This window comes from Mustela nigripes, chromosome 4 (assembly GCF_022355385.1).
Source record: "Mustela nigripes isolate SB6536 chromosome 4, MUSNIG.SB6536, whole genome shotgun sequence".
In the NCBI taxonomy this organism is placed as follows: domain Eukaryota; kingdom Metazoa; phylum Chordata; class Mammalia; order Carnivora; family Mustelidae; genus Mustela; species Mustela nigripes.
In genome coordinates this window covers 182,545,801-182,573,228 of record NC_081560.1, presented here as the reverse complement: position 1 = coordinate 182,573,228, position 27,428 = coordinate 182,545,801, and the positions used below count along the sequence as shown (strand labels likewise).

Below are 27,428 nucleotides of genomic sequence, written 5' to 3'. Positions count from 1 at the left end.
AGAAGCCTTATTGTCTTGAGTTTGTGTATTAGCTAAATTGAAGCAACCTCAAGTAGTTTATTTGTCTCGTCTGTAGAGCACTAAGTTGAAAATGACCACGCTAAGAAGCAGAGGAGGCCCTGTTTCCATTGCTGGTGGTGGACTGCCTCACTCCCTTCCGTCCTTTGTCTAGCTGCAACCACGGAACTGTTTAAGGAGGATTTATACTGTGCACAAACAGTTTTGCTAGAAAATCTGTGGTTACCTTCTCACCGCTCTCTTAAATCCAGATTCCTTTGCTTGGTCTTCAAGGGTTCCCTTTTCTTCCCATTGTTCACCATTGCCCTTCAGACACACCTTTGTCCACCAGGATATGCTTCATCCATTCTTTCTGCCAACTCATTTTTCTTCTTTCTTGTAAAATGCAATATAAATGTAAAACTCCAATAGTCTATCCTATGCTACCTTTACTGTTCTTTTTTTGGCATCCCTTCAAAAAATATATATATGTATCTATATGTATGTATATATACATACATATATATATATAACTTAATCTGTGGCCCATGTGAGGGTTTGTACTTATCCTCCAGTTTTTTCTATTATGTTTGTTTTGCTTAGAGAAGTCCATTGCCTTCAGATGTCTACCATGCCTACAGCCCTTTTCTGAGGGCACTGGTTGTAGACTCTACCAAAAGAAATGCATCCTTTGAGTTTAGGTCACCATTCTTAGTGACTGTTAAAACTGTGATCATAATCATTATTAATTGGACTAGGCATGGGTGCCTGACTGAAAGGGAGTTATTCTTGAGTGGATTAGGGTCATGTGGGGCTCAGCATTAAAGCTTTGCCCACTTGAATAGTGGGGCACCAAATCGATGAGATCCTCTTTTAGAAGGAAGTTTGGATTGAGACTGTAGGGAGGATCAGTGCTTAGTAGGGATATCCCTACAGAGTGCCACCCAGAGACACGGTGACCGAAGCTCAGAGTGAGTTTAAGGCTTCCTAAACACAGGTCCATAAAGTTTGAATTGTAGGCAGACTTTTGTCTATGTGCACATTTATCTTGAGAGAGTCCTTGGGTTTCTTTCATCTGGTTTTCAAAGGGGTCTGTAAATCAACAGCTATCAAGATGAGAGGGCAGTGAGATTAGGGGGAGCAGAAGCAAGAGTCGAGGAATAGCAGATAAAAACACAGATTGGGGCCTCCTGCTGCTGAGGGGACATGATAACCTCTTTTTAGACCTGCTTGCTAGTTCTTGAGTTATGACCTGTTATCCGTGAGGCCTTCATCTGGCCTGGATCTCCTCCTCTTCCTGGACAGCCTGGCGTTCTCTGGAGCCTGACCCCATATGGGTAATATTTCTGCCCTCTGTTTCTGATGTGTCTCCCTAAAGTGTTGTGTTCCCCTACACCACTTACTGGATCACCTGAGTCAGTTTCTTTGTTTCTTCAGGGCCAAGAGCCAAACTAATAAACGTGTGTGCCAGCACCATGGGTGCTCTAGGGAGGCCAACAGCTGTGCCTTTCCTTGGGCGCTCAGGATTGTGGTCAGTACCTGCTAGGCGTGTCCACATGAATAAAGCACTTGCCCACCCAAGTCTGAGATGGAGAATAAGAAGGGAAAGAGCTGGTAAATTATTCTGTATAAATAGAATTAGACAAAACCCATTTCAGGAGTAGTTTTTAATCTTTCCCATCAGTGAAACATTTTATCCTTTTTCCAAGATGCTGTCCTTAGGATTATGATGGGGAGTTCAGATGAATAGTTATTAAGCATTTTTGTGCCTGGACTCAGTGTAGTATTTAGTGACATAAATTCTACTTTTTAAATAATTGACTTAAAAATTAATGTGAGCAGGGATGCATCTGCCATCTGCTCAGGTCATGATCCCAGGATTCTGGGATCGAGTCCCGCATCAGGCTCCTTGCTCAGCGGGGAATCTGCTGCTCTCTCTGCCTGCTACTCCCCCTACTTGAGTGCACTCGCTCTCTCTCTCTCTGACAAATAAAATCTTTATAAAAAATTAATATGAGCAGATGGTAGAGAATATTCTGTTATCTGAAGTTTTAAAATACTGAAACAGATTACTAAGGTTGAGAATTTTTTCCCAAGGATCTTGAAAAAGAAAATGATGACAAACAGATCTTCATTGTCACCAAATATATAGGACCTTGATCCCTTAGAGACAGGGCCATCTGGACTCTTCCGCCTGACTCTTGGAAACTGAGACCAAGGTAGCGCTAATGAGTTTATAGTCTTTCCTGGGATATGTAATGGTTGCTTTTCTCACCTGGAGCTACCAAGTTTGACTTAAACAGTGATTTTTCCGGGGTGTGTTGCTGCTTACTGCACGTGTGGCTAAGCACATAGTTTCAAACTTGCTTTTCAAACTCTGGTGAAGGCTTGAGCCTGGGGAGGGAGGATGTGAGGAAGCGCATTAGTGTAGGAAATCAAACAGTAGCCAATGTGCATTAAAATTTTTTTCACAATAACATTCTTAGGGAACAAAATAATAAGTTGAAGTAATGAAAATTAGAAATGCGTAACTTATTTATAAACTAATCAGCTGCATTTCCTTGAATTTTGAGGTGGGAAGGGCTTTAAAGTGCTACAAGACTGCCTTGGTGAGCCAGGAAATCAGAAGTACTAGGGGGAGTCAGGAAAGTAAGGGCCTTCTTTTGGGGGATCCATTTTCCCCTTCTTTGTTACCATTTGTTGATTTTCTCTTACCTTTCCATTTTCTTCCCACTAGTTTTGGGCGAACCGAGGAAAACATACTGGGGGTGCTTGTGTGCATTTGATATGCTCGTGGAGTCACATTGACTGTAGGCACATGTTTTAGTTAAGAATTTGGAATTAGGCTCATAGAAGGGGAATTTCTGCCTTCTCTGTATTTTAGGTTCCATATTCTAAAATAAGCCCAGGTAGTTGCATGGCTCTTGGCTCACAAGGGAAAAACTTGAGGATGATAAAAGTTTTTCATAGAAAAACTTTCTCCCTAGAAAGAAAGATCTAGGGAGATGCTAAGTATTTTTATTGCTTTAATTCAGATTAAATCTAATAAACTCACTCCTAAAGGATTTATTAAATTCTTGGTTGGGGTCAGCTTTGTAGAATTGATGAGTCTTAGATGAGAGTCTGGCAAGCAGTTTTACTTGAGTTTTCTTTTAGCATGCTGTGAATGCCGTTTTCTTAGTTCAGCTCTGCTTTGGACACCTTGCCCCTTCCAGCTGTGGCCCAGGGCCCTCGGGCAGTATTTTAACAGAGACAGTAAGACCAGAGGGCTCAGTTGCATCTTATTACAACTACTAGTCAAAGAGTAGAATTTGTTTTTATTTAGCTATTTATTTGGAAATATTTTCTAACTTTCAGAAAAGGTACAAGAATAAAAAATGATACAGAGAGAGGCTCCCGGATGGATTAGTCGGCTGAGCGTCGAGCTAATGATTTCTGCTCAGGTCATGATCTCAGAGTCATAAGATCGAGCCCCACGTCAGGCTCCACACTCAGCAAGGAGTTTGCCTAAGATTCTTTCTCTCTCTGCCCCTCCTCTCACTTTGGTGCACACCACAGGCACAGACACTAGCGCTCTCTCTCATAAATAAACAAAATCTTAAAAAAAAAAAACTGCAGTGAATACCCATATGCCCTTCTCTCGGGTTCACTTATTGGTAATATTTTACCCATCCGCTCTCCTGTCGCTCCCGCCCCTTACACATAGATGTATGCGTGTGTGTGGTTGTATGCTTACACATACATAATAATGCATCTTTTTTTTTTTAAATTTTATTTATTTATTTATTTGTTAGAGAGAGAAAGAGCACACAGGCAGGCAGAGTGGCAGGCAGAGACAGAGGGAGAAGCAGGCTCCCTGCTGAACAAGGAGCCTGATTCGGGACTCGATCCCAGGATGCCAGGACCAGGACGCGAGCCAAAGGCAGCTGCCCAACAAACTGAGCCACCTGGGTGTCCCGCATGTTATCTTTTTAACTTTTATTTATTTTTTTTAACTTGAAAGCAAGTTGATTATATTGTCTGGTTCTTTAAAATAACTTTGCTATGTGCCAAGTGCATTTGACAAGTAAGTTGTATAATTACACAGATAATTCTCACAGCCGTCCCAGACACAGGTGTAACCATTTTCACCGTTTTATAGATGAGAAGCTTGGGACGCACAGAGCACAAGGACAGACAGCTGGTTAATGCCGGAGAATTTGCACGCAGGTAGACACAGGCTAAAGCCATCCCTGGCTCTGCAGTGCTGCACTGCTTCCCTCATAGCAAACTTCCAATGTGAAGACTTGTGCAGGTTTCAGAAGCCCTCTGAGTCATCACTGGCGATATAAGTCTGTATCTCAGCTCCTCTAGGACATGCACTTTTTTCTCATTTTTATTTTAAAATCTCAGGTGTGTGTCTTACAGAGTGGATGGTGACATAGTTGTCATTATGTACTTGTGCGTGCAAACTTGGTGGCTATTTTTGGTAGTGTGTTTGGACACTATTTCAGTGGTGGCCACTGGCATGTGTGTGTGTCTGTGTCTTCCACTTCCCACCTGAAAGGGAAAATGATACTGGGATTAGTGGCTCCGAGGGGAGGAGGGGCTCTTGCATTTTATTTAATATTGTAGACTTGTGTGAAGTCCCGACATGCTAAACTTTCACGAGTGAAATATAGAAATATTTCTGAAAAGACAGATCCCCTTCCTGTTGGAATTTGTTCTGACTTCTGGGGTTGTGAGAATTAGAAAGGTGACCGAGTGGAGTAGTTTGTGCAGTTAGGGAGCTACCTTCCTTGAAGTGATTATTTCTGGATTCCTTCTATTTGCTGTTCCCCCATTCTATTCTTATTCTTCTCTTTCTTTCTTTCTTTCTTTTTTTTTTTAATTTTAGAAATAATTCCTCTTGTGGAAAAGGGAATACAGGGAGTATTAAAAATAAAAATTGCCTGCAGTTCTCTCACCCGGAGCTAATCACTGTTGACATTTTACGGTATTTCCTTAGGCTTTAGTAAATATGCATGTGGTTCTTTTTCCCTCACAGTTAGTAGATGATATATACAATTTTCTTTTCCACCTTTTTCCCACTAGTATTTTCCTATTCTCCTTAAATCTTTTGTTTACCCCCGATTTTAAGTGACTGTAAATGTTATAATAATGTGCCATAACTTACAGAGCTTCTCACTGTACATTTAAGTTCATTCCACTTTTTTGTTCCAGATAATACATGGCAAACATCTTTTTGCATATTTCCTTTTGAGATATTACCACAGAATTAGTTCTTCCGTACAATCATGCTAAATGGAAGGAACCCGTCCATATTGTGTGTCTATTCATTTGGGAAATGTTCTTCCATGGAGAGTAGAAGAATGTCATATACCAGAAGCTGCTTAAAGTAGACTCATATACATGCACAGGAATATAATAAAAATTACTTTCTGTTTCAGGAAAAATAAGCCAGCTGATTTTCTATAAGACAGCTGATTTTCTATTCCAATTTTTCTGTTTCTCTCGAACTTTTACATTAAAAATTCACTTGACTTGATTGCCTTTAGTTCTTTTTATAAGTTGATAAAATGTTAAGTTAATCCCCCCATTCCCACCGTTCCGTGGATCTCTTTAGGTGCTGGTGTGTTTTGTACTACCTTTTAGAATCTCTTGTGGCTAATTTGATTTCACGTTGAAGTGCTACAGGTGACTTTATCGTTCCTCAGTACTTCCCAGCCTTAGTTTGCAAGTCCTCAGGAGGATAATAAGAAAAATGGAATAGCTCAGGGATGTCAGCCCTCTTTGTAATAAGGTAAATAAAAGCTATTTTTTAAAATTTATTTCTCTGAAGTAGACAGTCTGCCAGAACAAATGAGGAATACATCAAACAATATGAAACTAAGGTCATTGTCTTTTGCCATTTTTGTTCTATTTTCTCCCTTCTTTTTTTTTTTTTAACTTTTTTTTTTTTTTTTAAGATTTTATTTATTTGTCAGAGAGAGGGAGAGCGAGCGAGCACAGGCAGACAGAATGGCAGGCAGAGGCAGAGGGAGAAGCAGGCTCCCTGCCGAGCAAGGAGCGTGATGTGGGACTCGATCCCAGGACGCTGTGATCATGACCTGAGCCAAAGGCAGCTGCTTAACCCACTGAGCCACCCAGGCGTCCCTATTTTCTCCCTTCTTTAGCTTTATTCCCTCTCAGGCCATCGATCGGGCAACAGTGGCTCTGTCCTGACTACAGTTTTCCCTTACAGCCCCTGAGTAGGGTCACTAATCTTCTGCACATGCCCCTTTTCAGCTGTGTCACTCTCAGCCCACGGAACCTAAGAACACTGTAACTGTGTGCGTAGGTCAGCGTTGTGCCCTCGTGTCAGAGCCCCGGCTCTGGCTTGCTTCTCCCTGCCCAGTGCCTTGAATCTGTTATTTATGTGTTCATTTTATCTGTTGATGCCGTCCATTCCCTCCATAAAACTTACCAGTGGGAAGCCCATGGCAGTCTCATGTTCACGGCGAAGACTACACTTTAGTACACATGCATGTCTATTTTTATCCATAATGCCAATTTTACTTGGTATTGAAATGATAAAATTTAATTACATATTAGTAAACTGACGAATGATGTTTTAAAGTAGTATTTGCATCGAACTTAATTTAAATGCTTCAGGTAGACTCAAAGATGAATCATAAATCACTGCCAAATTAGTTGTAAATGAGGTAACTAAAAGAGGTTGAGATAAAAAAAATTCATAAAAATCTGGAAAGATTCTGCACTTCCATAAGTATCTTAAGTTCTCGCTGTATTTTTTTTTGAAGATTTTATTTATTTTAGAGAGCGTGCACAAGCAGAGAGGGACAAGCAGACACCAGGCTGAGCCTAACACAGGGCTCGATCTCATGACCCTGAGATCATGACCTGAGCCAGAATTAAGAGTCAGGTGCTCAACCAGCTGATCCAGTCACCCCAGTTCTGACTGTATTTTAAAGAACCAGTAACTGAAAGTCAAAATGATACATCCCCAAAGAAAGGGATTGGTCCTAAATCAAAGAATGAGTGATATAAACAGTAAAATGTTAAGGGTACACATGTTTGTATGCATTTTCTCACACACACTGTAAGGGCATTTTCAGTTAATTCACCACTGGTTCTGGTTTACTTGGGATAAGTTGGCTTTTGCTATAAATTATTCTGTGATATTTATAGTTGAAGATACTCAAGCCAAGTGTAATTAAATAGGTCTAACCAGTAAGCATTACTATAGAGTTCACAAGCCTTCAGTCTTGGCGTCTGAGTAAGATTGGAGAGTAGTTGGATATGGCTTCGTGCTCAGATACTTCCATAGTTGCCATTTAAATGTTAGATCAAAACCATGTTAATTCTCCTCACTCTTCCAGACCTCCTAGATCCCGGAGTCTTACTGTTAAACCCCGAACTATGTCTGTGTGTCTGTTACGTGAGTCGGGTCCTGCTGTTACTGTCTGTTTGCCTGGGCTGCTTTTAATTTCTGGAAAGTCTTTAACCGACTTGCTCTGGTTAATCTCTGTAGTTGCTGTTATCTGGCCATCCATAATCTGTACTCTTTGTTACAGGTCAAACCTTGGTTCTGACAGCACTTTTTGAAAGTCACTATTTTATATCTTTAATTTTGGAAACGTGGGAATGTTACCTCGTTCATACACTCATACCATTCATTATATTAGGGTGTGTGTGTTTTTTTTTTTTTAAGATACCTTTTTATTGAGGTATACTATACACGTAGAAAAGTCCACAGTGGGGCCCCTGGGTGGCTCAGTAGGTTAAAGCCTCTGCCTTCAGCTCAGGTCATGATCTCAGGGTCCTGGAATCGAGCCCCGCGTCGGGCTCTCTGCTCATCAGGGAGCCTGCTCCCCACCCCCACCCCCGCCTGCCTCTCTGCCTACTTGTGATCTTCATCTGTCAAATAAATAAAATCTTTTAAAAAAAAAAGTTCACAATCGTGTAGCACACCATTATCATCACAAGATAAATATACCCATGGGTCCTCGTTGTCTACTGGATATTGAAATTTCTTTCTCTGGTGTTTATTCTATAAAGGGCCAGATAGTAAATATTTTAGGTTTACAGAACATATGGTCTGCCTTTGTAGCAAAAGCAGCCATAGAAAACACAAACAAACAGGCATGGCTGGCTATGCTCTAGTAAAACAATATTTAAGGACATTGAAAGTCAGATGTCATATAATTTTCATCTGTCATAAAGTATTATTTTTCTTTTGATTTATTTTCAACCATTAAAAATGTAAAAAACCATTCTTAGATTGTGGGCCTAAGAAGGTACACGAGCAGCAAGCCCGTTTGGGCCCATGGCCATGGTTTGCTGACCCTGCTTTACAGTATGCAGTCACCTGCTTCTGTTTTATGGTCCTGCTGATCCAGTGCATATGCATCTGAATTAACATCACTGTCATCTTCATCGTCTAGCACATAATGGCCATTCTCCTGCAATGACAAAACCCAGTTATTAGGACCATTTGGAATGTGAAATTCAATGATAAAATGACCCTGCTGTCTCTAGAATACATATTACCAACTTTGGATATAAATTTTAAAATGGATTCTTACCTCCATAAATGTAAACTTACACTCTATGAGGTAATGCCATGAGTTATTCCATAGTGGTTTTTAGACTAAACTTCTGTAATGGTGATTCTTTGATTCTTTGGTTACGCTTTTTCTTTTTTTTTAATTTAGCTTTTCAGATATTTAATAGTTTTTTTTTAAAAGATTTTATTTATTTATTTGAGAGAGAGACAGTGAGAGAGAGAGCATGAGCGAGGAGAAGGTCAGAGGGAGAAGCAGACTCCCCATGGAGCTGGGAGCCCGATGCGGGACTCGATCCCAGGACTCCAGGATCATGACCTGAGCCGAAGGCAGTCGTCCAACCAACTGAGCCACCCAGGCGCCCCTATTTAATAGTTTTTAAATGATTTTAAGTTTAAGGGATTATTTAGTATCGTTTATCAGCCATGAAATACTTCTGTTGTGAGTCCTTTTCAGTATTGTTTAAAACCTCTTATTGTCACCCACATGGTAGTATATCAGAAGAAACAAAGATTTAATTCCGCCCGCATTCCCTAGACCCTCTTTGAATGAGGCACATGGAGAGGCTTCAGTGAGTGAGTCACTCTTCTGGTCCTGATGAGGTAGCTCCTGTCTGCAAGGGGGTTTTCGACAAAACAAACACTTACAAAATTATCCTGCCAGATCAAATGTGGCATGTTCTAGAAGAAAGAGACAGAACACTGTGAGAGTGTGCATAGATGTTTGGTGGAGAGAAGTATGTATTTATTGAATCTGATTCCCCCTTGCCAAATTTTGAAAATTTCCGACCTACCAAAAAGTTGAAAGAATACGCTTTTACTTAGAACAACTAGTTATCAACATCTTGCCATATTAATCTCATTATATGTATACATACATAACTTCGTATTTTTTCTGCTAAGTGATTTTAAAGTTAGTTTCAAAAATCACGATACTTTATCCTCAGCATTTCAGCATGGGTCTGCCTAAGAACAAGGATACTCTTGTACTTAACTGTATACTGTGATCATGCTCAAGAAATTTAATAATCTTGCAATAATACATTCAAATATGAATATATTCATATTCAAATGTGGAATTAATATTCAGATTTCCCAGTTGCTCCAATCATACCCTTTATTTTTCTGCCTCAATCTTATCAAAGGCTTTAGATTTCATTTAGTTTTATGGATTTTTTAAAGAGTCATTTAATCTAGGACTATAACTGCTTTTTTTTTTCCCCTTTCACGCCATTGGCATTTTGGAAGAGTTCAGTGTCTCATAATTTGAATTTGTGATTATTTCTTCATAATTTTCTTCAGGTAAAACTTTATAGTCAGGCTACTACCAAGGTGATGCTGTGTCAGTCATCACAAGTCCTAGAGCCGCATTTTCCCCTTATGCAGTTTGTGAGTGATCTGTGGGGTCATAGAGACTGGGAATATCCTTTTCTCCCAACCTTTTACCCAGGGATAGAATCTTTTTCTTTTTCACAATTTCTTATGAACAGTAGGATTTTAAAAAACATATTCCAAAATTCCAGTTTTTTACAAACATTCAAAATTTATTTATGCATTTTCTTAATGAAATACTATTGAAAGTTGAACTAGGAATATATTTCCTTAAGAATTTAAACATTAATTACCATTTCATCAGGAGAAAGCAGAGTTAAAATCAAGTCTCCACAGACATCTCGGTTTCATGCCTTGTTATAAGTACAGACTAAGCCTCAGTATCTCTCTCTGTAAAATGGGAATACTAATTGCTATTCCTTATGGGTTGGTTTTGAGGATTAATGAGGTAGTACGTGTAGGGCAGTTGGTGTAGTGCCCAGCACATAGTATTAGGTTATTATTACGATTTTCAGTAATAGGAACATTAATTATATATGTATATACAATCTTTACAAAAAATTAGTGACTTCTCATTATAGAAAGAAAAAATTAAACATTTGTTTGTTTTGTTCTTTTAATCAAATTTGGTCTGAAAATATAATTAGTTTCCCTTTTGTTTCCAGTGCATTTATTTTAGCTTTTAGAAAACTTTACTATGAATTTCAGTTAAGGATATTTTATTAAAATTGCTTTGGAAAACTTACATTTAATTCCATCTTGTGTGGTTCTTTGCAGTCATCTTGTAAATGCTTCATACTGTTACTACGGGAAGGAGGCTCAGAGGCTTAGAGACTGTACTGTACCCCAAAACTGCAGTTAAATAATTGGATGAAAGCTTAATTTATTCAGGGATAGCTTTTCAAATCTGTAGCTCAAAAACACAAAATGAAGTTTGAAGATCTTAAAAACTCCTTTAATGAACGGTCTGTGTGAGGATGAAATGAAGTTACCAAGTGTCATTGTTAACCCACGAAGATTATATCAGAAGCTCTCAGGGGCCCACCGAAATGGGCTCCCTCTAGCCAAAATATGGACAATTTGAGCAACAGAAAGGATAACTGCAGTTTATTGAAACACATTAAATATCTTTAGACCTGGAGCTCGTAAAGATACAGAAGAATCATTGCTAGAGTCTGTGCTGTGTCCCACGTTGTATTACCCAGATACCGCATCACCAGAAGCTGACGGCCGGTCTGTAGATTCATAGCGTCCAAACGTCCTCAGTGCTCCACACTTGTAGGCTCAAAACCATACAGATAGCATAATTTCAGGCTCTGCCTAATAGTAACTTGTCAAAACTATACTTGCCCACATCTGGAAGTTGTAGATTTCAGGTTTAATTTTATTTATACTATTTCCAGAGAGTTCTAACATGGTAAACTGACAAGATAATTATGCTGTTTTGATTTCACCAAACTGTTATTGATAGAAAGGTGATGATTAGCTCCTTAAAATTTTAAGATAATATATTTTTTGTATAAAGTGAGAGATGTCATTGAAGAAGAATTTTAATGGTTTAACTATTGAACACTTTTCACTTTATATGCATATATTTTAAAATTGAGTTTTAAATAACACTTCAGAAGACACGTTAAAAATGTGAAAAATTCTTATCACATCATCAAGATTTTTGTGTTTGGTGCATATATGGTTTTGTAATGGGCTAAAAAATGGATAAAAATATAACATTCACAGGAGCATCGATGATTACTATGCTCCCAGAGAGCTCTATCGTTCTAGATTTTATTCTAACAATATGGTTAGTTTGGACCAAAATGATATTTTAGGCTGAAAGTCTTAGAAGAATTGAAGAACTTAGGGTTCTCAGGTCGTGGCCAGAGATTATTTGGTGTTCGTAACAGAAGAAATTATTCACAGTAATTTATCTAAAATTCTGTGACTAGACTTCATTTGCTCACCCTGTGAAAAACTGGTGAAGTTAAAAGTGGCTGTGTTCACCATAATTACAGAGCTGACCATTTAGACAAGGAAGACATACCGACCAGCAATGTTTTGAGCTAGCTGAAGTGTGGGCACTTCACATAGCGTGATGTGAACCTTCCACCAAGTCCTGCCTTGGAGAGCCACAGAATACTGATGACTTCCAAGGGGATGGGATGTAAATTCTACCAGGACTCCTACTGCTACAGTTGAGAGGGGAAAGGTTATCCTTAAACTAGGAGCATTTAAGTCATTTGTGATGTATTTTCCATCAGGCAGAAAAAAAGGAATGATTACCAAAGATCACACCCTTGGGATAAATATGAGGTTATAGCTAACTTCTTATTTCCCTCAGGGGTGTAATTAAGCAGACTTTTACGATTAAGGTTTTCAGGCATTGAAAAATGTTTACTGGAAAAAAATAATAGCTTCAGTCAGAGACATGATCGATCAGATAGAGTTTACTGACTTTATTAAAGCTGTGTGTTTGTTATGAACGGCTTCTAGCGTCTGTTTGACTCAGCATATCAACTTAATGTTGAAAAGTAAAGCCAATTATATATTTTTAATGGGTTCAGATGCTATAATTCTGATTAGGCACATTTTCATAAATGGTAACATAGGATGTTGCTGACACACTTTAGGTGTTCAAACTTAGGTCTGCTTTTAGCTTGGAAATTTTAACAGAAAATACTGAGATTGAGCTTCTCGTCTTGGCTTTACCAGTAATTGGCCTTAAGTCACTTAGTTTTTCTGTCCCCCTTCCCTTTTTAAATATTAAAATGAATCTAGATACTAACTAGGGAGGTCTACAGCCCTTCTAGTTTTAAAATTATCTGATTGGGTCGCCTGGGTGGCTCAGTCGCTTATGTCTGACTTCAGCTCAGGTCATGATCCCTGGGTCCTGGGATCAAGCCCTGAGTCAGTCTCCCTGCTCCTCAGAGAGTCTGCTTCTCCCTTTCTTTCTCCCTCTGCCCCTCCACCTGCTTGTGTTCTCCCTCTCTCTCTTTCTCAAATAAATAATATCTTAAAAAAATAATAAAATCATCTATTTTTAAGAAATAGAATTTGACACATTCAGTTTAATTGGATAAAAATTCATTGAGTATTTATTGAAAACTCAGTTCATATTAGGAATTCTGTCTAGGCACAAGGAATGCAAAGAAATGTACTCCCAGCTGTCTGGAAATTCCCAAGTTGAGATTGGGGAAGGAGGTATGGGGGATTGCAGTAGTAAGAGAGAAACAGCATGTCAACAGACAACTCTAATAGATAATGTATTAACTTCTAGAAAAGACTTCTGTAGAAACCCAGATATCCACTAAAGATACCAACCCTGAATCTCCCAATCTAAATTGGGCCTCCCATGGCCCCTGGGTGGCTCAGTGGGTTAAGCCTCTGTCTTCGGCTTGGGTCATGATCTCAGGGTCCTGGGATAGAGCCCCGCATTGGGCTCTCTGCTCCGCAGGGAGCCTGCTTCCCTCTCTCTTTCTGCTTTCTGCTCTGCCTACTTGTGATCTCTCTCTCTCTGTCAAATAAAGTCTTTTTAAAAAAATGTTAAAAAAAAAATAAATTAGGCCTGCCTTTGTACTGTCTGATTTTTTTCCTTCATTGTATTTGCCACATTTTGTAATGATATATAAATTCTGTATGATTATTTTCTTAAAGCCACCTCCCTTTCTAGACTGGAACTTTCTAGAACTGAAACTGACAAGTTATTGTCACCATGGTGTTCCCAGGACCTTAGCATAGAGCCTTGCAGACAGTAGGCATTTAATAATTACCCACTGACTTATGGGAAAGAAAGTGCAGGGGATGATTCTACCTGAGGATGAGAGCAGCTGGTGATGAGGGAAACAGAATCTGAGGAGACCTTGGGAGACAAAGAGCATTTAGGGCCATAAGAGGCATTAGACCAAGGGAGTCCTCAGCCTGGTGCCTAGATGTGAGTGCGCTTGGGGTAGAGAGGAGGCTGACAGTAGGCCTTGGGCCCTGCACTCAGGGTGCGTGATCTGTCCACACCAGGGAGCAAGCAGACTGAGTCTATATGCATAGTACATGCAGACTAATAAACACATGAATACAGTATGATGAGTGTGCAAACACATAGCTTCTGTTGTCTTTAGTAAAATCCAAAGTCATTTAAAAGCACTTATGAATTTGTACTGCTTTTGATCTTATGTAATTTCTCATCAGCTCTAACTAAACTCACAGGAGTATCTTATAAAGGTCTGTTTTGTTTTGTTTTGTTTTACTTTAAGAAGAGATTATCCTGCTTTACTATAGATATTGTAGAGCCAGTAAGGGTTTTAAGTGGAGCATTGACACAGTCGGTTCTTACTCTGTTGGCACTAGGAGGATGGTTGGAGTCAGCGCAGACGTTGGAGTTCCCCATTGCCCCCAGGTGAGGGTGGCTCCGTCTTGGGCAGGAGCAGAGCCAGTGACGGTCCCTACTGCTTCTCCCACAAGAGCCTTAAGCCTAACAAAGCAAACACCTAACCTGATACTTCTTCCTAGTATGGGGAAGGCCAGATTTAATATACACACACACACATAAATACTGATATGAATATCTAATCTTTAACAGAAATTAAAGCAGCTTTGGGTTTTACTTTTTCATTTTTGTCTTATTTTCTTTGTCTTCGTCTTTCATTCTCTTTTTTTCTTCATCCTTTTCAACTTATGACCCTTCAGTTTGAAATTAAATTTGGGCTGTAAGTTGACTCCCTGAATCTTTTCTTCACAAGCTTTCTTTGTATTTTCTAGAAGAAAAAAGATTAACCCAGGGTTTCCAAAATAAAAGCAAAGATTGTGATTAAAACTGAATTAGAATCTTTATTCTCTATTATTTGCTAATAGTAAAATAAATAGCCCAGACTTAAGGAAGCTTTAAAGTAAGTCCCAGAGCCTTTGCAAACCCTTGGAACCCTTGGATTTTAATTAAAGAAACACAGAATACCATCACTTTCTGTTTGTCAGTGGAAAAAAATAATGTATTTTTAAATTTTCAAAGCTTAGCCTAGCAGCACATGGAGTACATCTGTTGGCTTTCAGAATTTGGGGAACACAAATGGATTCAGATGTTTAGGCCCTTTGTCTTCCCTGGTCTCTGCTCACCTCGCCAACTGAGTGTGGCACAATCCAAACACAGTTTCTGAAAACAGAGCAGCTAGAGTTACCTCTCAAGCACTCTCTTGGGGACTGATAAAGTCAATCTCTGTTTATGTAATGAAATCAGGGAGCAAGGGGTCTGCTGTAGTACTTTGTGGACGGGATTGCATTGGTGTTGTCTTTCAGGGAAAAGACTGGATTTAATAAGACCTTGTTCTTTCTTGCTTTCTCTGGAGGTACAGCCCACTCTAATGGATTATTTCGAACTATTTTTGTTTATGTAGCATTAGAACTTCTCTTTAAGCAATTGGTTGTAGTAAAATCAGTAGATTCATCATAGAAAAGTAGGATACTGATATCAACTTTGCCTGATAAGATTTAAATGTCTGGTGATCTTGGTTCAGTGCTGCTGGTCTGAACTTAGTCTGTGTGTGTGTTTGCATGTGTGTATTTAAATAATACTGCCTTTTTAGTGTTCTTACATTTTAATTTAACTTGAACTTTAAAAATAAACTCTGCTGGTTTATCCTCTCCTCAAATACACGCGAAATCCGTCATATTTTTCAAAATATTTATAAAGTATTCTTGAGTGAAATCTCACAGAGATCTTTGCTTCAGGACCAGAGTTCAAAGGAAAGTCCGTTTGGTTTTAATTTGAAAACTGTAAAAACAAAATACCCTCAAAATGGCAGGGTGTGAATTGGTAACTTCAATTTTATTGCAATCTGCCAAGCCCATCCCCAGATGTTTCCAATTAAAAGCCAAGAATGCTAACTTGGGTGAATATCATATGAAAGCATTTCTTTACTTTTCTGTTTTTTTTTTTTTTTCCTGAGAAAAGTAAGTCTTAAATCCTTTAATGTTAATTAAAGGAATAACTTCTTACTTGCATGTTGTTTAAACTCATACAAAGACAAATGCAGAATGCAGTACTCAAAGAGAATTCTTATATGTCAGATTTGTAAACATTTGTAGTCCTGAATGCATATGAGTTCATATATGTCATCTTATAAAGTCCAAAAAAAAAAAAAGGCCTTTAAATGATGTTGGAGCCCTTTAGTAAAATTGCGTACTCCTGGATTTGATATAATCAAAGAATAGACCTTTTAATACTGTGCATTTATTTAGAAAGGGGTGGCTAGTAATAAGCTTTTATTTTTGATCGGTGGTGTATTCAGTTGTAAGAAATGCTTTTGTAGGAATCTAAGAAGATGTAATAACATCAAAGAACCCAGAATGTAATTTTGAAATTGTCATTTTCATAATATTTTTCCAGATAATACCAAGTTACAGTGGGGTCCATTTATGAACTTGAAAGTTACTTTGAATATGTCATTCTAAATTAAGAAGAAAGATAAATGCTGGTAATAAATTTGAATTTATGGAAATTGGCGTTTGTTCAGAGAAAAGACAGAGTTAGTCTTTAACCTAACCTTTTGAATATAAAGCTGAAGAGACATTTATTTTTGAAGTGTCACAAACCACAGACGTAGGACCACATGCTAATCTGTGGAGGTGAAACAGTCATTTTCCATTTCATTTCCTATTTGGTAAAATAATGATGGACATGTATTTGGGAGCCCAGGAGGGATTCGGCCATGTAGGTCTTGGATCTGTTTGTGCTTTTGGTAAGTGCCTAAATTTTTCTCCAAACGTGGAAACGTGCTCCTCAGACTTGGACATGCTGTGGAAGGGAACTCTTCTGAGCTGGTTGTCTCTTCCTTGTGTTTGACCAGCAGCTTGTTCCTCTGGATATCACATCCATGTTCGAGCCCTTTTGTGCTTCCCCAGGACCTTGTGCCTGTGCCCCTGCATTGACCCTGGCTATGAAAGTTACTGGCGCACACGGCCTCCCTTTCCCCAGCGTATCACGAAGGCGCCACGAGCCTCTTCCTATCCTTTCAGCCTTGATGATAAGCAGAGTCTGTGCATGTTGAACTGAGTTGTGATTTTTAAGGTTTTTAGAACTTATTTTGAAAATCCTTTTAAAAATTGCAAATATTTTAAAACTTAGGTATAAGAAGTGAATGGGAATCAGGTGTCTATGTTGAATTCATTTCCAGAAACATTACATTCGATCACTACCATTCCATGATCTTAGTCTTTCAACTGCACAGTAGAAAGAGTGACTGTTTTCATTACTTTTGTCATCATCTGTTCTGAGACTGAGCTCCTATGAGGTAGTGAATCATCATGAAGATTATGAAGACTATGAAGACTATGTTGTTTGTTTGTTTTTTTAAAGATTTATTTATTTACTTGAGGGAGAGCACAGCAGGGGGAGGCGAGGAGGCAGAGGGACAAGCAGCTCCCTGTTGAGTAGGGAGCCTGAGGTAGGACTCGATCCTAGGGACCTCAGGATCATGACCTGAGCCACAGTGAGATGCTTAACCAGCTGAGCCACCCAGGCACCCCATGAAGACCGTTCCTAAATGCCGGGGGAGCTCGTTGTCCTTGATCTGATCCTCCCCAGAATGACACTGCCTTTTCTCAAGTCATGTTTCCCTCTCCTTTCCTAAAATGAAACTTAATATGAAGAACTATGCATTTCTTTAAAAGAAAGTGTATGCCAGTGAAATAAGGAAAGAAAACTTTTCAGCTTTGAGGGGAAAAACTGTATTGACATGAACTAGTAGTTTCTAACCTTGTGTATGAGAGCCTTCTTTTTAATTGTAGTAACTCTTTCGGATCCTGGCACGATCACATACTGCGAGTCTCCAGTGATCATGCCCAGCGTTCCTGAAGGTCAGGCACGGTCTCTATGCAGAGGAAACGCGGTGGGGCTGCATCATAAGTACAAGTTTGGCAAACACCGGTCGCTCCCCGCGTGCCATGTCAACGTGCAGGACGAGTGTATGAAAGTGACCAACGCTGTGTCTAGACAGGGAGGTGGCAGAGGCGTGGGCCCGGTGTCCTGCATTCACATTCCCTCCAGCAGGTGGTACCGAGCGGGTTTGGGATATGTCAGTGAACACATCAGACTAAAACTCCTGACCCTGGGCTCTAGCAAGGAGTTTCCGATAGATCTCGGAAATAAGGAAGTTAACAGAAGGGTTAGAAGGTGGCACGTCCTATGGAAGAAAATAGTAGAGGGGATGGGGGGCTTCATTGAGATGACATTTGCACGAAAACTTAGAGTCCCAGGAATATCCGTAAGTCCAGAAGAGAAGACAGAAGCCCTGAGGCAGGAGCAGGCCTGACGTGTTGTTCTAGGGGCAGTCGTGCCCCCAGCGTGGCCGGGTGGAAGGAGGGAGGAGGGGAAACGTGCCGGAGGACAAGCCGGAGAGGTAACATGGGCCGGTCACTGGGGCCTGCAGGCTGTGTTGTGGCTTTGGGCTTTACTGGGCCTCTAACAGGAAGTGTGGCAAAGTAAACAAATACTCCATTTTAAAGTGCATTGCCAGGAGATGTAATGGTTGCCAGGGGCTTGTGGGGAGAGGGCATGGGAAGTGACTGCTAATGGGTACAGGGCTTTGTTTTTTGTTTTTTTTTTTTTTAATAGAATGATAAAAATGTTATGGACTTAGGTAGTCGTGTTGATTGGGTAACCTTGCAAAATATACTAAACACAATGGAAATGTACACTTTAAAAAGGTGAATTTTATGGTGCCTCATTTGTGTCACAAAAAAAAACTTACAAAAGAAGATAGATTTGGAGGGCCTTGCCACAACCATTTTTCGCCCTTCCTCCTTCTACTTTATGTTGTTTTCGCCTTCACAGATCCAGATTTGTAACTAGTTACACCTTAAAGGAAAGACTTTTAGTATTGTTGGCTGTGTTTTCATTGGAAGTAAAGAATGTTGATCTGTTTCAAAGTATCTTTTCTGAAATTGTTAATGATTGTGAAATCAAGGATTTCCAGATGCTTACCCCTGTTTATATGTACTTTATATACCTGTGTCACTTTTATTTGGTAAGAAAGGAAAGCACAGTATTTTTAACCTCTGGTTATCAAGAGGAATGTAATTTTTAGGTTGAAGTTTGATCAATATATTTTGCTAAACTAAGCTAATCTCCATCTAGTTTATTTTGTGATTCTTTTATAGGGTAGAAAAGTAGATTAGTATGATAATGTTCTTCAGATTATGGTCTAAAGCATGCAAGTGAAAGGAATGCCTCTTCATTCCATTGACCAAAAGCCGAAATTGTATGATCTCCTCTTCTGGAAGAAGCAGTTATTTTTAATAGAAATAGAGCAGGAAATGTATTTAGCTAGTTGTTTTCCCTTCCTGTTTTAGATTTAACTTTGGAATTTCCTTGAATTTCAGCCTGTGACAACCTAGTAAAGTTGACAGAAATATGACTATATTTTAATTTCTTCTCCCTTTTTTTGTGGGGGGATGTAAGTAGGATTTGGGTTTTACAAGCAGTTTAATTGGTTTTCCTCAAACAAAATGAAATCAAGGAATAAAGTCATTGAACTGAATACTACTGAGCACTCTAAACAGAACCTCCCTCTTCCTTGACGACTGAAAACATAGAGGCACTTTGTTTTTCGTTTTTGCTCTTGTTTTCCAGTCCAGAACAGTTTGTAAACAGCTGCAGAACGTACCACAGAGGTGGCTCAACTTCTCTTCCTTTCATAACTTTGAATGGAATGGTTATCCCTCCCCAGAAACATGTAATTAATAATGAGGAGTAGTCATTCCCTCTTCTAATTTTAAGCTTTTTACAAGACCGCTTTTACCTTTCCCAGCCTTCTTAATCTTGAACTGCGTCATCCTCTGCCGGAGCCCCCTCTTGAAACTGGTGCCTTTGCTTCGTAACATTTCAAGGGGTCCTGTCCTTGTTGGGTGGTGGTTTTGAGATGGTGTCTGGAGAGCCTGGAGCTCATCTATAATTGTACATCCAGTTGCAAGAAGGCTCAAAAAAATTGTGAGATAAGCCCTGTCAGACCAATTACATTTTCAGAATTTTGAGTACTTGAGAAATCTGTGGTAACTCTGATTTTCTTATTTACAAAGAGTCAGCACCCTAGGAAAGAAATAATCTGCTTTTACCTCATTGTTCCAGTATGAATGAATGTACTTAGAAGTTGATTAAATATTTTTTTCTTCTGGCTATGGGAAAGTATGTCCAAATCCTTAAGTAATTACATTCTTAACACAGACATTTCTCATTTTCTTACATTGGCTGCAAAGGCAGCGTAGATTTCAATCCCCTGCGTTTTTCATTTGTGTGGTGGCAATTTAAATTGAGCTGTAAGCACTTTGGTCTCTTAACACTCAACCAGCTAATGTTAATGTTAGAACGTTAGAAAACATACATTTCAGAGTGATTTATTTCATAAAACCCTTTGTATTCTTTGGTGGCATGAGGGAATATTTGATATGAAGCACTGAGATAAGCCTGTAGTTTGGAGAAAAATAATGTTATTTTGGTTTTGTTTTATTTATTCATTTGAGAGAGAAATAAGAGACAGAGCACTAGCTGGGGGAGAGGTGAGGGAACCTCCGCACTGACCTGGGAGCCCAGTGTGGGACTCCATCCCAGGACCTTGAGATCATGACTTGAGCAGAAGGCTTAACCATCTTAGCCGCCCAGGCATCCCAAGAGAAAAATAATGTTTTAAGCTAGTCTTTGGAACTTGACTTCAGATGATGAGCAGAAGTTAAAGTGTATATATTTGTGACTTTTCAGTGAAATAAATGAAGTGTACTTAAGGAATTATAAAGAAAATCTCTGGGGGCACCTGGGTGGCTCAGTGGGTTAAAGCCTCTGTCTTCAGCTCAGGTCATGATCTCGGGTCCGGGGATCGAGCCCTGCATCAGGCGCTCTGCTCGGCAGGGAGCCTGCCTCCCCCTCTCTCTCTGCCTGCCTCTCTGCCTACTTGTGGTCTCTCTCTGTCAAATAAATAAATAAAATCTTTGGGGGAAAAAAAAAGAAAGAAAGAAAAAAAACCTCTGGCCCACTATGAACAAGTATGACCTGAAAAGAATGTTGTGAAAATTTAGGAACTTTGAACCACTGTACACAATTACACTTGCTGTATTCTTTTTTTTTTTTTTTTAAAGAGAGGTATTGAGGGTGAGGGAGGGGCGGGGTAGGTTGAAGGGAGAGAGAATCTCAAGCAGGCTCCACGCCTGGTGCATGAGCCCAGTGTGGGGCTTGATGTCATGACCCTGAGATCATGACCTGAACTGAAATAAGGAGTTGGACGCTTACCTGCCTGAGCCATCCAGGCGTCCCCTTTCTGCGTTCTTATGTTCATTTCATCTTTGTCCAGGTCTGTCACTGCCGGTAGATGGTGAATTATCTAGAGGCATGCATTCATTTGTTCATCGTTTTATTCCAAGCATCTAGTGTGTGTCACATAGTGAGGATTCTTTTCCTGCTCAGTGACTAAATATTTTTTAATGTCAATGTCATTATTAAATCCAGGCATTGGGTTCAGGTGTCTGTGGATGAATTTGCATAGCTGCAGGGAATTTGTCTGTTTTAATCTTTAAAGACGTCTAAGGTGATGCCTGACCGCCTCGCCTTACCCCACCCCCCAATAACTGATCTGTGCATCTTAGCCAGTCATCACTCAGTTCTACCTTAAATTAGAAAATGGTGTCATTTGTATGTTTTGGGTTGGGTTTTTTTTTAAACTTAAGATGATACATATATTTTCTTTTTACTAACATTTTTGGGATTCTCTGCTTTTATGTCCTGCCATCACAGTAGACAAAACACACCATAACACTTTTATTACTGTTTCATTGTTCATAATGGTAACATTTTTGTATTAAGTACTGAATTTTATTTATTTATTTATTTATTTATTTTTAAAGATTTTATGTAAGTTATGTCTACACTCATCGTGGGGCTCAAACTCAGAACCCTGTGATCAAGAGTTGCACACTGACTGAGTCAGCCAGGTACCCCCTAAGTACAGAATTTTAGAAAAATTAAGCAGGAAGAGCCAGAAAATACTGTAAATGAAGAGTATTGGTGGTGCGGGGGGTTAGATCTGCTAGATATTAAAATATAATATCAAGCTTCAACAGTTAAAACTGTGTGGCACTGGCACATGAGTAGACAGGTGAGTATATAAAAATAAATGGGAGGCGCTGAAAGAGATCTAAATGTATATGGAAATTTAGTAAGTTATCAGAAGGACATTTAAATCAGTGGGGGAAACCACAGTCCTAAAATGATATTGAAGCCACTTGGTAAACATCTGAAAGAAATTAGGTTAGATCCTTTTCTTATAGCTTATTCCAAAATAAATTCCAGATGGAGCATAAGTGTAAATGTAAAATTATGAAACCGTAAAAGTACTAGGGAAAAAGTGAATGTTTTTATAATATTTGAGTGATAGTGACTTTTTAAAATAATATTGGAAGACTCAGACACCATTTTTTTTTTTTTAAAGATTTTATTTATTTATTTGTCAGAGAGAACGCGAGCGAAAGCGAGCACAGGCAGACAGAGAGGCAGGCAGAGGCAGAGGGAGAAGCAGGCTCCCCGCTGAGCAAGGAGCCCGATGTGGGACTCGATCCCAGGACGCTGGGATCATGACCTGAGCCGAAGGCAGCTGCTTAACCAACTGAGCCACCCAGGCGTCCCAACAGACACCATTTTTAAAGATGATGAATTTGACCACTTACCAGATTTCCACCTGGTGAAAGGAAATGGCGTAGTCAGAAGACCTATAAACTAGGGAAGTAAAACATATTTTGCAAACCAAGGATGAATTTCCTTAATATATAAAGAGTTTTTCAAATAATAAAACCAGAAATCTAACAACAGTGGGCCAACATTATGGGAAAGGAAATACAAATTGCTTTAAATGTATGGAAAGCTTTGTGATGCAAATTAAAACCACAGTGAATTGCCATTTCTCTGATTGGCAGAGATTGAAAGTTTCAATTGTACGCTCTGTTGCTAACTAAGTAAGTGGGGTAATGAACACTTGTGTCCATATGTTGCTAATGGGAATGTAAAATGGCACAACTTCTATGGAAAATAGTTTTGTGCTGTAAAACATAAAAACCCTTACACGCATCAATTCCAATTCAAGGAATTTATCATAAACATATTCACAAATGATAAATGTCCAAGAATATATTTTCCCAAGTGGTTATACCATTGTAAACCCGCTGTATCCGTCCCGTCTTGTACATAATCCAATTCCTTGCCAGAACTTGTTATTCAGTCTTTTTAATGTTATCCATTCTGGTGGGTGTGCAGTGATGTGTTACGGTTTTAATTGGCATTTCTGATAACTGATGTTGAATATATTTTCAGATGTTTATTAGGCATTCATCTGTATTCGGTGCCCTTTTTTAAGAAATGGATTTTTTTTATTATTCTTGAGTTGTTAAGTTTTTTTAATGTGTTTTGTATACACATCTGTTTTCCAATATATGTTTTGTTAATATTTTCTCTTAGTCTTTGGCTTGCCTATTTATTTATTTATTTTTTTAACATTTTTTATTTATTTGAGAGACAATGAGAGAGAGGGAGAGAGAACGAGAAGGGGAGGGCCAGAGGGAGAAGCAGACTTCCCGCTGAGCAGAGAGCCTAATGTGGGACTCGATCCCAGGACTCCAGGATCATGAGCTGAGCTGAAGGGAGTCTCTTAACCAACTGAGCCACCAGGCACCTGCCTATTTATTCTCTTAATAATTTTTTGAATACAGTATATAATTTTCATGAAATCAGCTCATCAGTTGTTTTTATTATTTTTGTTGTTGTTGTTGTTATGGTTAATGTGTTTTTGTGCACTAAGAAATCTTTGTGTACTCCAAGGTGAAGAAAATTTACTCCTTTTTTTCTTGTAGAAGTTTTATATCTTTAGCTTTTATGTTCAGCCTTTTTCCCTCAGCAGATTTCAAAATGGTCTCTGACCCAAAATGAAAATAAAGATTTAGACCCATTGCTTGAGACTGCTAGTTTTCCAACTTTGTTAACAAGGTCAGCATCACATCATGCTGCTGCTTTCCATCAATAAAACAATTTCTGAATTAATGGAGAGAATGACATTGCTTTTGGTAAGACAGACATCGTTGACTATCAGGCTTTATTGCACCTACTTAATTATTAGCTCGTCTCTAAAGAATCCTGTTAGTATTTTTCACGTTGGAGGAGTATGTGGACCACCCGGAGCTTCCCGTTATGGATGGCCTATCCTGCTCGGGGCCTCGAGGCATCAGCAATGCCGTGAACAGTCTGGGAAGGTCAAGGTCAGGCACCTGAGTTCTAGTCCCCTCCCTCTTGTCATGCTTTCTCTCTTCGCCAGCAAGCATCCGCATTTCATCTAGAATATAGGCTGAAACGTGAATGTCGTGGCCTCACAGAATCTGTCCCAACCTACCTGTCCATTTCTGCAGTGCCCTGCTGTTTCCTGTTCCTTGGGGTGACTCTCCTACCAGGCCCCACCGTGCGCCCTCCCTTACCCTGCTCCCTTTATCTAGATCGTTCTCATTCCTTTCTTCCTGCCCTAGACTTCACTCCGGTCATCTGTTAAATCCCCAGTAAAACTCCACATCCCCCTTGACCTCTCTCCCAGCCTCTCCAGCAGGAGCTGATTCGCATATACTTTCTTTGTATATGCTCTCCCCCGTTCACTTACGAACTTCTGGATGCTTCGAGAGCGGGGAAGATGTGGTGTTCCTTGTGTATCTGAGTGAGGCCTCCTATAGTGACCTTCACATAGCAGGCAGGTGACAGAACACCTGTGTGATAAAAAGGTCTGTAGCAGTGGTGGGTCTGTAACGGCCATATTCCTTATAAAGGGCTTTGTGCCACATCATGTTTTTCAAACTCTGAGGTTGTGACCCACTAGCTGTTTGTAAAAGCAGTATTTATGGTTCAAGAGCGTTAAAAAAGGAGATAGAGTAGGATAGGAAATAAAAGATTACATAAGATGGATAAACATTTTATAGTAAGGTTTGCTTCTAGTTCTGTATTTGCATATGTGTTTGCTGGGTTGTCATGTAAGTGTATTTCTTATTACAGGTTATACGAAACAGAGTTGGAAAATACTACTGGATTTTAACCTCCGTAATGAATTTTGAATTTCAGAATTTTAGAGAAGAGATATTTGTATTTTAATTAACTTTGATACTTCTGAAAATTTTCACTGAGTGATTTCACATAATTTGTACCATGCCCTGTTGATTATCTACTACATTACCTATAGGCAAATGACTTTTTTTCTTCAGCATTTAGTGTATAGTCTTTGTTTTAAATTTGGAGTATATAATTGGGTTATAAATGTATAAGTCATTTCTGCTAAAATGGTGTTTGGAAGAAACTTGAGGATTATTATGATAGAATTTTCCCTAAAATTTCTGTAATATTTTTTAAACTTCTCTTTGTTTACATTTAATAGTTTGGATTGTTCATATAAGTTTCTTGACAAAACAGTACTTTTAAATACATTAACATGGAATGAGTATTATCAACTGAGTCTACAAATGAAAGCATCCTGAAATTTCATTTCAGAAAAGAGTTTGCTCCAGATGTAAATTATAATGCTGTCATATGTGAAAAGACATTTCACTTTGATTTCAAAACTGGGTATTCTCTGCAGTCAGCTAAGCAAGAATCGTATATTAAATATTTCTTGAAAAAGAAAGTAGAAACTTGAATCTTCCAGATCAATACAGGCGTCACAAATAGTGATGCATTACTTTTGGAGAGCTTTTGAATCCAATGTACATTCTTGAGATGGGAAGGCAGTTTGGAGAGTCACTTAGTATTTACAAGAAAGCTGTTTCTGGTTGACTTTGTTTAAACTGGTGATTAAAACCTTTCCTGGAACTGTGGAGCCTGGTAACCAAGAAGTTACTGTGTTTGTAATGCCTGTGGGTTTTTTTTCCTTCACTTTCCTTTAGGGTCAGTATAGACCTTCTGATTTGTTGTGTCCTGAGACGTATGTTTGGGTGCCCATTGAGCAGTGCCTGTCGTTGCTTGAGAATTCCAAGTACTGCCGTTTCAACCAGGACCCAGAAGCAGGTATGTTCAGAGCAGAGCTCACTGGAAATTGTTAGCAATGTTTTTAGGTTCCGTGTGTATGGCTTTGGCTCTTCATAGGGTCCAGGTAGCTTTTTATCTATTGCAGAATGTGCATGAGTGTGTACATGTGCGTGTGTGTGTGTATGACACGGAGATAACACATGTGCACACATACAACACTCTCACTTTTGGAGATAAATGTGGACACCTGTGCGTCTGCTCCTCACTACCTATCGTCTTCTGTTAGTAGTTATTATACGCTTTGAGGGCTGACCCCCTTTCCAGTTATTTCTCTTTACCGCTATCACAGTGCATGGAAATTAGTCACTAAATTGTTTAGCAAGGGCAAAGCACGTAGACATACTGACCCGTTGGATTGCATAAAGTTGTGGAAGGGTTTCCTGAGGGCCAACAGGCTGGGATGGGTTTTGTGAAAATGCTTTCTTATTCTTCGTGTGTGTGTGTGTGTGTGTGTGTGTGTGTGTGTGTAATACTTTGTTGACTTTCTTCGTGCATCTGGTGCTTCTCCTTTCCTGTCCCTTCTCCCACCCGCAGCGCGGTAGAGCCCTGGCCGTGTTTGATCTCCTGGGCATTCCGCGGTGGGCTCTCTGTGCACCGGTAGTGGGCACCGACCCTGGAAGTGTAGCCCCGAGTCAGACAGGCTCGTCAGCAGCCTGTAAACCGTGCGCCCTTAGGCAGTTTCATCACCTTCAGTATTAAGATAATAATAGAACCTTCCTCACTGTAATGAGGATTAAAGTAAGACAGACGTGCTGAGAACCGCCCCGTATTCTTGCTGAGTTGGCGGTCGCCGGGTCCCCTGCACTGTACCGCGGGCTTCCGCCTGCATCCGCCTTTACTTAGTCCGTTTCCTGTCTCCAAGAAAATGTGCAGTTCCGCTCCCCTCCCTTTGGTCCGGACCCCCCTCAGTTGACAGCAGTCCCCTTTGCACGGCCCTCCTCACCCTCCCTGCGTCCCGCTGCAGCTTTGTTCCGCCCGGGAGAGCTGGGACGCTCTCGTGGTGGGTGGCGACAAGTCCCCGTGCGTGTTTTTCCTCAGACTGAAGTGCCTGGGTGCGCCCCTGTGTGCTTCCTGGGTTCTCACTCCTCCCAGCCCACCAGAGGAGATTGCCTGATGCACAATGAAGAATAAAATATTTTTTATCTAGTCATTTATGGTCTCAACTTGGGGGAAAAAAATCAGAAAAGAGAAGTGAAAAAGCCAGCAGAGGGGAAGGGAATAAATGGGAAAATCAAATACGAAGACAAAAGGGATCAGGAAAAAAATGCAGTAATTTCTTCTGTTCTAGGGTGTGCATTTCCCCCCGACAAATCAGGTTTTTTCTTATTAAAATAAAATTGGTTCATGTCCCATTGTATTTTGGTCTCTCCTTGAAAAGCTGTTACAAAATCAAGAGGGGGCACTTCCTTTTTTTTTTTTTTTTTTTTTTTTTTAAGATTTATTTATTTATTTATTTGACAGAGAGAGAGAGAGATCACAAGTAGGCAG

General features: G+C 39.6%; 1 protein-coding gene across 9 annotated transcripts in view; it reads left to right on the top strand.

Annotated features, from left to right (window-relative positions):
• The window catches only part of ATE1 (arginyltransferase 1), a 166,142-nt gene that overhangs the window by 94,816 nt on the left and 43,898 nt on the right, over window positions 1–27,428 (top strand). For 5 of the 9 annotated variants that reach the window (XR_009404025.1, XM_059398724.1, XM_059398723.1 and 2 more), the window contains exon 11: window positions 25,799–25,919. The exons of the other annotated variants lie outside the window; for them this stretch is intronic. Coding sequence is in view for 4 of the 5 variants with exons in the window: in XM_059398724.1 (XP_059254707.1) it covers window positions 25,799–25,919 (121 nt within the window). In the remaining variant the exon portion in view is untranslated. The remainder of the gene's footprint in view (window positions 1–25,798; window positions 25,920–27,428) is intronic. 9 annotated transcript variants of the gene reach the window in all.